The sequence below is a fragment of the Orcinus orca genome, chromosome 2 (genome assembly GCF_937001465.1).
Source record: "Orcinus orca chromosome 2, mOrcOrc1.1, whole genome shotgun sequence".
NCBI classification, from domain to species: Eukaryota; Metazoa; Chordata; class Mammalia; order Artiodactyla; family Delphinidae; genus Orcinus; species Orcinus orca.
In genome coordinates this window covers 166,613,281-166,625,573 of record NC_064560.1, presented here as the reverse complement: position 1 = coordinate 166,625,573, position 12,293 = coordinate 166,613,281, and the positions used below count along the sequence as shown (strand labels likewise).

The following is a 12,293-nucleotide window of genomic DNA, read 5'->3' as shown; positions in this document are numbered from 1 at the left end:
CATAAAAATTACAAAAAGAGCTCCTTCAAATGGCATAAAATATAACCTTATTTGACCATAAAGGGATAGTATATTTTACTGAATCTAGTTTTAAATATTTCCAGTACAAGAGTTTCTAGTATTCTGCTTTCTTACCAATTTCACACTGTTTAGTTATCCTATTTATATAGAACAATTTAAAAATACTCAAAATTTTATTTCAATATGGTTATTTTTACCTTTACCATGTATAATAGTATTTTACTTTAGTCATAACAATGTTAGAATTACAAAACAAATATTCGTAGAGTTCTACAGTATCAGTATATGATATTTTGCTAGGGAAATTAACAATGTTTTCTAGAGAATATTGATATGTAATTGAAAGCAACTATATAATTTAAATGACCTACAGTAGTGATCAAATTTTCTTTCAAAAACACAAATTATTAAACATGGTGTTCTGCTATGCTTCTGCTATAATGCAGGAGAGTTCTTCTGGTTTTTAAAATGTCCAATGTTAACTTTTAGATGGTGCTGTTAAATGTAAATTCTCACTGATTTTCACAAGAGTCACAAATTAAGAATCATTAACATATAGTCAGTAACTCAGCTCAATTATGTCTCCTTCCTTTTACTTACACAGTATTCTCGTTTTTGAAGCATTATAATGTAAGAAAAATGGTTAATGACCACATAAAATTATAGTTGACTTACAGTACATTCATACCTGAAGTTATGAAATATATAAATTTCAATATACTGATTATGAAATAAATTTTATAAAATAAATAGTTTTTCTTTGATTTGATATTTCTGTAAAAAAATTCCTAATAACCCAAGTGGAAAATATTTGTAGAAAGTTTAGGTAGTAATCTGTTCCAAAGAAATGTAAATATTTTAGGCTATAAACAAAATATGTGATCTGGAATTCATAATCTTTTCCTAGAAATTCATCCTTTGTACCAGATTTTACCTCTTTCAGAATTAGTCATTTTGTCAGATGCCTCTTCACTTCCAAAATGAACCATAAAAACCCTTTTAAGTGAACATCCTTTACATCAAATTTATAGTTTCCTGAAATTTTTGTGATTCCTCCTTTAGTTTATTTCATAATGACAACTTTTATCAGGACACTTTTTAGGAGATACTACTACGAACAAATGCTTGAAAATTTTTTTGGAGTGAGACTTTATTTAATGTATAACAAATCCAATAATTTGATCAATTTTGAAGGTTCAAAATTTTATATATTATTTATCATGAGGGATCTTTTGTTTTTATTATTCTATATTGTCTACTGAGACAATGGTGCAATACATTTTACTATGGAAGAAAAGTGTTCTTTCTTTGCTCCTTCTAAAAGTAAAAATTTAAGAAATGAAACCCAACATCATTTCAAATTACTAAAGAACAAAAGGTAAAAGTAAATTTAAAAGTCAGTTAAAAATGTGAGTAAAGATGACTTATGTTCATCTAACAGACAGAGGTTGGCAAACTTTTTCTGCAAAGGATCAGATAGTAAAGATTTTAGGCTTTGCAGGCCTATACGGTTTTCATTCAACTATTCAGTTCTGCTGTTGTAGCCATAAGCAATAGGTCAATGAATGAGTGTGGCTATGTTCCAATAAAACTTCATTTATGGACATTGAAATTTACATTTCAAATAGCTCTCGTGTCACAAAGCATTATTTTCCTTTTGACTTCTTTCAGCCATTTAAAAATGAAAAATCCATTCTTAGTTCACAAGTCATACAAAGAAATACGACAGGCTGAATTTGGCCTACAGGCCATAGTTTGCTGACCCCTGCAATAGATTGAGTTTCTTGAGGACAGGGACCATGTCTTATTCATTTTTTAACTCCAGCACCCAACATGGCATCAGATACATATCAAGGATTAAAAATAAAAAGCTTGATAAATGAATAAATAAATGAGACCTAAGATGCATGCTAGGCTTTTATTTAACTCTTTAATTCATAATCAAAATAATATATTACTATACAACCTTTTATTCTGGTGTAGCTTAGTAGTCTAAAAGTGCTGAAAATTATTTTTACCTTACAAATATTAAATAGTTCAGTATTTTCTAATTTACCATAATATATTATCAAACATTTCTTTGTAATTGCAAAGATGTTCTTTTCAAAATAAATGTTTCTTCATCTTTTATTCTCTTCTAGACTTTATGTCTAAAGGGCTTTCACTTTACCTCACTTATACCTCCTTAATTATACTTTTACCTTTTAAGAATAATAAAAGATTCTTTACGTAATAATACCTATTTTGGATATAATTGCTTTTAAGTGATAATGGGACATGAAGAGATAATATACTTGGTATAGCAATGAGTTACGTTCTATAGCATTTTATTACTAGCATTTCACCAATGTCAACGATTATCCAACCTTTATCAGATCCGAGAAAATGCAATCTATTATTAAAAATAAAGCTTTTCAAAAGTTGTAGAGTATGGATTATTATGCTACTATATGTAAGCTTTGATAGTATCTCATGTTGAGAGGCAGGGAACAGACCAGCAGGTACGTGACTATCAGATAAACCTCATTCTAAGATACAGGGCCTAAAAGTAGAAACAAATTCGTAATTTAGGAAAATCAATTCTGATTGCCTTATTCGTATAAAATATGTAAATAAGATACATTTTACTAAACTTGCTATTTCCATTTTTCTGTTAATAGACCTGGAAGAACTCTAAAGCTATTAAACTTTTCATTTTCTCTAAGGTTCAAACACAGTGCCAATAACTTTAGATTGCTTTATTTCACTCATTCAACTTATCATTTTCCCCCTTCCTTTTTTTTTTTTTTTGTGGTACGCGGGCCTCTCACTGCTGTGGCCTCTCCCGTTGCGGAGCACAGGCTCCGGATGCGCAGGCTCAGCGGCCATGGCTCACGGGCCCAGCTGCTCCATGGCATGTGGGATCCTCCCGGACCGGGGCACGAACCCGTGTCCACTGCATCAGCAGGCGGACTCTCAACCACTGCGCCACCAGGGAAGCCCTCCCCCTTCCTTTTTTTAAACAACCCACACAACTCACAAACATTGTCCATTGTGTTTGTAGATCAAACTTATTACTGACAATTACTGACTATAAAATATTAGCACCTTAAGGGAGAAGTTTTATATTATTTTACCTTTATCACTAATATTTGTGCTTTCTGTCAATAACTTCTGACTCTATTTAAAAATATTTGCAACCTTAAGTTCTATATAGGTACATATGCTCTACAAATAGGTTTCTCTTTTTAGCCACAATTATCTAAGACAATTAACTATATTATTACAGGTCCAAAATTATATTTCTGGATTCCTAGCTGACATCCCAGTGTTAAATTTTAGATATTATAAGAATTGCAACTATTTAAAGATAAGAAGAAATTAGAATTATTTTTGGGTGGTCTTATATTGCTTTTATGTTTATTTTTCAAAGGCTTAACAGCCCTATGGACTTTTGCTGTAGATAATCATACCTTATGTGTGTGTGTGTGTGTGTGTGTGTGTGTGTGTGTATATATATATATAATTTGAAATAAAGTAAATCTATTAAAGATCAAGATATTCACAATCAAGTAACTTACTTGTTTTCAAAAATAGATATTAGAGAAGACATAATTATATGTATTTACCCTAATACAATTTTAGCCAGGTAGTTGCTATAGGCATATACAAATATAAGAGCACTTCTAAGGTTTTCTGGTAACTGAAGAACTGCATTGAAGAATAAAGAAAGGACTTCTCAATTTTCTGATATAATGAAATACACAAAGTCATGGAAAGACATAGACTCTTGTCAACAGTAGCAAAAAAAATGTTGGGCGATAAACAGATACTAGAATGGTAGAATTTCAAGACCTCTGAATTATATGGAGATGGAAAAGATAAAATATGAAGCTTACTATGTTAAAATTTTAAAAAATTTAACAAGATTGTGACGATTTCATGGATATACTTTAAATCTAGTATACGACTATTTTTGCCCATTTGATAGTTATATATAAAAAATACTACAAATTTGTCTACTTTGGTAGTTATGTAATAACTAATAAAAAAAATTAACCCTTATAAGTTAACCCTTACATAGTGCTTACTAAAATGCCAGGAATAGTTCTCATTGAAACCTCACAGCCACCCTGGTAGATAAGCACTTTCATTTCCCTCATTTTATAGGAAATTAAGGCACAGAATGATTTAATAATTAGTCTACACTCACCGTGTTGCAAGTAGCAGAGCCAGAATTTAAAAGTTTGGATTTGCAACCTAGTGTTTTGGTATTAACTTGAAACTCCACGGAATACAAAATATTTAATTTTGTGATGCAAATTATTTTCCCACAATTAAAAATAATTTTGTTAACTGGTTATGAATGAATTCTATGGTAACTTTTTTTTACTTTTCTGATATAAAAGTAATATTATGAAAATATCAAACCAGTACACAAACAACAAGGATATATAAAACCAGGGTCATTTACTTCAAACACTTAACCCAACACTCAAACTCCAAAAATCAATGTCTTCACATATGTGGGAGATTTTCTTACAAACAAAACAAAACATAAACACACCTTTACAGGAGATGGCTCCCCTCCAATTGTACTTTTTAAGTTAGTCTCACAGTTTAAAAGAAATATAAAAATTGGCCAAAGGACCATTTCCCCTTAGGACCCAGAAGCTATATAAGAATTACTTCTTTTTTAAGTAGTTGAAGCTAACAATCTCCCAGAATTCTATTCTAATTGCTTAACAAAATGACTTTATTTATAAGCTTAATTATAATAATATTCCAAAAATTTCTGTGCCATGATTTTTACATAGAAGAATAGAAAACATTTTAAAACTTGTTAAAACAATGTGCATTGTCACATACTAGAGCCAATGGTTCCCAAAGTTTGGAAGCACGGTCTATGGGCCAGCAACATGTGTGTTACCTGGGGCCTTACTAGAAACACAAATTCTTGGGACCCACTGCAGATTGACTGAATCAGAAACACTGTGGGTGAGACACAGCAATCTGTTTTACCTCTAATTGTGGTACAAGCTAAAGTTTGAAAACTGCTATATTAGAGTAAGGACAATAATTAATAGGTACTGAGCAAAAGTATCTTGCTATGAATAAGATAGGAGACACAATGGTGCACTGATTTGGAAATAAAAAACCAGTTAACAGTAGCTTGAAATTCAGCCAAGAAACACTTTTCTGGGAGGTAAAGGAAACAATGTCACAAGTATTAATATAAGTTTGCATATGACTCTGAAGTGACACATGAAGCTTATGGCTTCTTTAAAAAGAAAGAAGGACTTTCCCCCTGTATCACTGAGCACTATTCTTCATTCTTTCCCTAATTTTTTTTCCTGTGCAAGGTTGAAGGTAATTCTTGTGGCATGAAGCCTAGAGATTAATTCTGCCTTTTGGCTTATTAAATTCGGCATTTAAATTCACATTTAAAATTATGGAATATATAACTTTCTCATCAAATACTATAAAATTGGTATAAATATGCTATTGCAGTCATCCTACTTGAGACCAATGACAAGGGTATTTCAAGACAAATCAGAAACATTTTGAATTATATTAACAAAGCACATCAGACCAGATGCCATGCTGAGTCAGAGTTCTGCTATTACCTACTTTGGCAATATGCCTGAAATTCAGCCGATACCACAGACCACTGAGCAAATGCAGGATTACCTTCTGGACCAGTTCAATCTTCCTCAGTTTAGATAATTTCTAGTTTAAGTCCAAAGAAAAGAAGTCAAGAAAGTTTTTTTTTAATATAATGATTCTCCCACAGCAAAATGTTCACATTCTTAGAACCACAGGTCTCTTGTTCTGTCTAGCAAAATTACATAAATCATATAAAAAGAATAAAAAGGATTAAAAATAACATAATAGTCTACTCATTGAATATCAGAAAAACATATACTATCTCACCTCTGGAGTGACATCTCGTGGCGCAAACCCTGTTCCTCCAGTTGTTAATATCAAATTAAGTTCCTTTTCATCACACCAATCTATCAGGGTTTCCTGAAAGAAAACAATAATATTTTCACATGCAGAAGGACTTGCCTGCCTACTCAAAACATTCACATACTGAAATACTTCGTATACAGTGAAGAAACAGATTATTTTCAACACTCATTAAGAAAAATGTGAAGCACAATTCATGGAACAGTTTCCACTGTTAATCAAAAGACACTGCAGTTTTGGGTATGCATTTTATTCATTATAGAAAATGAAGATGCAACCATCATATTCTTGAAAGTAAATGTTACACAGGAAATAGCATAAATAGTTTATAATTAATGTTCATTATGTATTTAAATGGCATGTCTGACATCTTGTCAGCCACTCAAAATATATTCAGGTTAAAAAACTTGAGCACTATTTCTAATTATGTGATCTCATTATTTAATAAGTATAGCAATCCTGTCAGGTAAATATTCACACTTCAATTTTATATTTAAGGAAGCAGACTCATTGTTTTTTTGCATTAATAGACTCAGAGAGATGAAGAAATATACTTGCTCATGGGCTCACGAACTAGAAGGGGAAAAAGCTAGAATTTAAACTTAGAGCTGTTGGACGATGTTCCTCTATATTTTGCCTATGATTGAGTCAATATTTTTTTTTCCTAAGTTTCAAGTGGTTTAGGAAAGTTTTACGTTTTTCAGGATGTTATTTTACATAGTTGCCTTAAAGGAAAGGTGTAGGAATAAATGATTGGTTAAAGTTTCTCTTTTTCCACACCAATATTATGACACTTAGTTGAGATTAGAATTACATACCATAAAATTTTGGAGTTGGTAGAGACCTTGGTAGATTTGTCTATTCATTTTACAGATAAGACAACTGAAGTACAATGTGGTTAAATAATTTACTCAAAGTTACCCAGCTAGTTTGTAAAGAAGTGGGACAAGGATCTCTGCTTACTCTATTGCTAGTTCTATTCATCCATCCTACATTTTGGCTATTTATTAAAAAGCACTATTAAGTGCTCATTTAAATTATAATTAAATATTTGCTTTGGTATTTTATTGTTTCATTACCTTTATACAATTCAGGTCCAAAACTTAATAATACAATTATATCATTTATGTACTGATAATTAGATGTGAAATACCAGTAGCAGGCTGATATATATATGTAAAATACAATGTCCTCAGTTCTCTAATTCATCAGTGAGACAAAATGCATGATAATTATTCAGAAGGACAATTCAGGATTTTTAAATGATTTTTTTCCCTTTTCTCACTCATTTTTATTTCATCCTGGTATCACAGGAATGGAGAGCACAAAACTCCAAATGAAGGAGATTTTTTCCCCTGCTGTGATTAATTAATGTCAACAAACTATTTTTAAAAAGACATAAAATATAGACTACTAGAGCCTAACTGAAGAACTCCCACCACTGATATAGTTATAATTTTGTTCTGAGGAAAGCTCACACACAAAAAAAATCAATGGTTAATCTACAAACAATAAATGCTGGAGAGGGTGTGGAGAAAAGGGAACCCTCTTGCACTGTTGATGCGAATGTAAATTGATACAGCCACTATGGAGAAGAGTATGGAGGTTCCTTAAAAAACTAAAAACAGAACTACCATATGACCCAGGAATCCCACTCCTGGGCATATACCCTGAGAAAACCATAATTCAAAAAGAGTCATGTACCACAATGTTCACTGCAACACTATTTACAACAGTCAAGACACAGAAGCAACCTAAGTGTCCATTGACAGATGAATGGATAAAGAAGATGTGGCACATATATAGAATGGAATATTACTCAGCCATAAAAAGGAACAAAATTGAATTACTTGTAGTGAGGTGGATGGACCTAGAGTCTGTCATACACAGTGAAGTAAGTCAGAAAGAGAAAAACATACACCATATGCTAACACATATATATGGAATCTAAAAAAAAAAATGATTCTGAAGAACCTAGGGGCAGGACAGGAATAGACACAGACACAGAGAATGGACTTGAGGACACAGGGAGGGGGAAGGGTAAGCTGGGATGAAGTGAGAGAGTGGCATGGACATATATACACTACCAAATGTAAAACAGGTAGCTAGTGAGAAGCAGCCGCATAGCACAGGGAGATCAGCTCCATGCTTTGTGACCACCTAGAGGGGTAGGATAGGGAGAGTGGGACGGAGACGCAAGAGGGAGGGGATATGGGGATATATGTATACGTATAGCTGATTCACTTTGTTATACAGCAGCAACAAACACAACAATGTAAAGCAATTATACTCCAATAAAGATGTTAAAAAAACAAAAACAAACAAAATCAATGATTATTATAATAAAGGTGATTATGTGGTGGTTTCACAAATCAAACTTAAAATTTCCAGTGTTTTGCTCTTCTATTTATTTAGAAATTAGAAAAGCAAAAATACTCATCATTCTAAGTAGTTATTATTTCTGGTCTATAAAAAAATACATAGTTGACTCCATAACTCAGCAATGAGATGAACTGATCTTGTCTTCCCACTAATAGACCTTAGAAACTTTAGATTTCTTTGTAATATTCCATATTACTGAAGGGTTTGTGCCACAGCATTCCAGTCTTTGACCACACCTCCATTTGTATCAGATCTTGATAAAAAGTGATGTGAAATCTAACTTGTATCAACAAAAAAACAGCTCAAGCGCTAAAAAAAAAAAAATTATATCAAATACTAATTTTCAGTATTGTCAATACCAAGAGGGCAATTCAAACTTTTCAAATTTCAAGATGCCAACAAAAATAGGCAAAATAGTCCCTTTAGAGTGAAGAATGCTATTGTTTGGCAACAGGCAATAATTCTTATAACATATTTCATCCATTGATTAAATAAACATTTACTGAGGACCTATACCATGTCTTAGGTGTTAAGAGTTAAAAAATAAGTGAAAGACTGACCCTGGTTTTAAAGAGGTCATAGTCCAGTAATGGTTCTCAACTTTGGTTATACACTGCAATTATCTGTGGAGCTTGTAAAAATACTGATGCTTGGGTCTCATTTCTGGGGTACAGCTTGGAAATTGGGATTCTAAAAAGCTTCCCAGGTAATTTTAAAATGCTGCCAACCAGTTGAGAACTACTAGCTTAAAGAGACAATAAGTTCAGTTATCTGAAGGTGAACTTCACAGCTAACCCAACTGGGTGGGCCCACAAAGATGTCATAGCTTAAGATTAGTTGCACCACAGGAATATTACTTAAATTTTTCTATTCCCAGGATGGATAACTGATAACACATACTCTATAGATTTTCTTTCATTTAAATAAAATTTGATATCTTGAGCTCAGTTAAGGATATGTTCTAGTATTTGAAAAGTAATATTTTGTGGTCCAAAGTAGCTGTGTGATGTACCACAGGTTTTCAACTGAGCAAAAATCTTAGTTAGGATTTTGGACTTTTAAAAGAAAATAGCAATCTTATCATTCACTCAGCTGGTCTCCAAAACATAAGGATTCTTTCTCAACCATTAATATAAAATATGAGTATTCCAGACACCTAGTGGTCATATACTTATTTAACACATCAGTTCGTTTATTTAACAATAAAGTGCCTTTTATTCAGGCACTTCATTAGATAACAGGGATCTAAAGACAAATAAGGCCCTGGCCTCAAGGATTTAGTCAAGTATAGGTGCTGTGAGTCTAGTCAAGAACCTTGCTACTAAAAGTATGATCTGAAGACCAGCAACATTTGTTTTACCAGGGAGCTTGTTAGAAATATAGAATCTCAGGTCCCATCCAAGACTTACTGATTCAGGATCTGCAATTTTAGAAAGACTCCTCAAGGTGCTATATATGCACGTTAAACTGGACTAAGCCATGCTTTCTAACCATGTACCACTCAGGATATTGTGAGTCTTACTTTTCTATCATGTTAGATCACCAGAAAGCAATTTATCTCATCATATATGTTTCTGCACCTATAAGATACCTTTCATTTTGAGATATACCTGGCTGCTACCAGGTAGTATGTCATTGAGGATTTCTACATAAACCATCATTATGAAAAATTCCTCTGCATCTGTTGCAAAACTGAGGCTGAAGACATTGTCTATTTTAATGGTTATTTTCCCTTACATAAAAGGTATTTCTTTAAAAATTTACTGCCTTGAGCTTACAGGTTAGCACAGTAGGATCAAGCTGTAACAAAGAATTTCTGCCTCTCCATATCTAACAGAAATCAACAACAACAAAAAAGAGTACAAACTAGAGGAAAAAACTTCCACCAGCAATGATCAAATGGGGAAAAATATACAGCTTTATGTCATAAATCTCAAAAGTTGGGTGGTCAACGACAGAAATAAATGGTCTTTGAGAAGCATACTGCAGCAGGGTTGAGGCTCATAATGCTGTTCTGGCTCCCAAAGAAGTCATAATGGTGAATTATCTGAATCATAAAAATTCTCACTAATACCTTCAAATCTAGAGAGATGTAAACTGAAAGAAACTGTCTTTTCATCTTGAAAGCAGCTGCTGTGAGAAACAAATGAAACAAGGGGTTGAATCTCTGTGATCAAGTTGAAGGTTCCAGGAACAAATGCACACTGAATTGGGGAACTAATCTGAAACCCAATGATATCCCCACATAAACGGTGAGTTAAACCCTTATCTAGGTAGAAAAACTCTAGTACTGGACATTTAATAAAATCTCACAGAGAAAAACAGAGCATTCCATAAAAGACGATATGTTGTCTCTATTCCCTCGCTTCCTCTATTTTCCTTTGTGCAAGTCTGTCAAGATCTGATATACTCTGGGCTGACTTCATCTTTCTTCCTACGTCTCTGCAATGGTTTATAAAATAAGCTCAGATTGAAGACTGGATATTGTTCAAGCAGGTTTTCTTTTTTTTTTTTTTTGATAACCATACAATAAACAGAAATTTGAAGGCAAGGAGAGGGTAGTTAGAAGGAAATGTAACAGTGCTAGCTTCCTTATCTTTCAACCAACCCTAAGGTTTAAAAAGTTAAAATTATGACTGTAACCTATTAATGATTTTCCTGATTTTTTTTAACTTTAGAGAGATCTCTGTTTAGCAAATAATATCTCTTGTAATATGCTCTTTTCATTCATTTTCTTTTCCCTCTGTTTAAATGAAATAAAATGCTATTCTGTATTAACTTTAGAGAATTATCCTAATTTCATATAGCTGTATCTTTTACTCAATTAAACATTCATTCATCCATTCTTCTACCTGTAATATAGACATAGAAAGATGTTAGAATGTTTTACAATTAATCTTAATAATAATTATTTCTGGGTAATTAGATTTGAAGGGCATTTTATTTTTTACTCTTTTTATTTTAGTTTTTTTGTATTTTTGGAATTCTTTATAATTCCCATGTATTATTAAAAACTAAAGGGATTTTAAAAATTTAATTTTCTGTCCTGTTTCAGGAACTAACATAGTGTTGTAAGTCAATTATACTTCAAAAATAAACAAACTTAAAGGGAGATCAGATTTGTGGTTATCAGAGGCAAGGGGTGGTGGGAGGGGGAATTGGATAAAGGTGGTCAATCTAGTTATAAGATAAATAAGTACTAGGGATATAATGTACAACGTGATAACTATAACTAACACTGCCATACATTATATATGAAAGATGTTAAGAGAGTAGGTCATAAGAGTTTTTATCACAAGGAAAAATTTGTTTCTATTTCTTTCTATTCACTAAACTTATTGTGGTAATCATTTCATGATGTATGTAAGTCAAGTCATTATACTGTACACCTTAAACTTATATAGTGTGGCATGTCAATTGTACCTCAATAAAACTGGAAGAAAAAAATGGATTCTTCTGGTATTAGTTCTTCATTCTGGTAGCTAGTACTTTAATGTCTCATTTCCCCCTCATTATGAGCCAGCTGAGAAACAAATTTTATACTTAGCAACAACTCATGTATTATTGTGGAAGATTAAATATGGTCACATATTCTTTATAAGTCCTCCTATCAAGAGGTGGAATGTATTTCTACAACCTTTGCATCTGGACTGGACTTATGACTTTGGCCAACAGAATGGGGCAGAAGTCATGGTGTGTGAGTTCTGAAGCCTATGTCTCAAAAGGCCTCACAGTTTCTGCCTTCACTCTTTTGGTATACTTCTATTAACATGATAGGAAGCCCAGGCTAAATCATGGAATGGTGAGAGATGATATGGAGAGAAAGGCCTAGCAAAACAGATAGCAGCAAGGCCCTAGACATCTGACTGAGGCCATGTTAGATTCTCTAGCCATAGCTGAGCTAACGAATTATTTCAGCCACATGAGTGATTCCAGGTAAG

The 12,293-nt window shown here is 32.7% G+C and overlaps 1 protein-coding gene across 16 annotated transcripts in view; it reads right to left on the bottom strand.

Moving 5' to 3' along the window:
- GPHN (gephyrin) overlaps window positions 1-12,293 on the bottom strand; it is a 621,731-nt gene that overhangs the window by 348,284 nt on the left and 261,154 nt on the right. For all 16 annotated transcript variants that reach the window (XR_007475727.1, XM_049706378.1, XM_049706375.1 and 13 more), the window contains one exon: window positions 5,935-6,027. Coding sequence is in view for 15 of the 16 variants with exons in the window: in XM_049706378.1 (XP_049562335.1) it covers window positions 5,935-6,027 (93 nt within the window). In the remaining variant the exon portion in view is untranslated. The remainder of the gene's footprint in view (window positions 1-5,934; window positions 6,028-12,293) is intronic.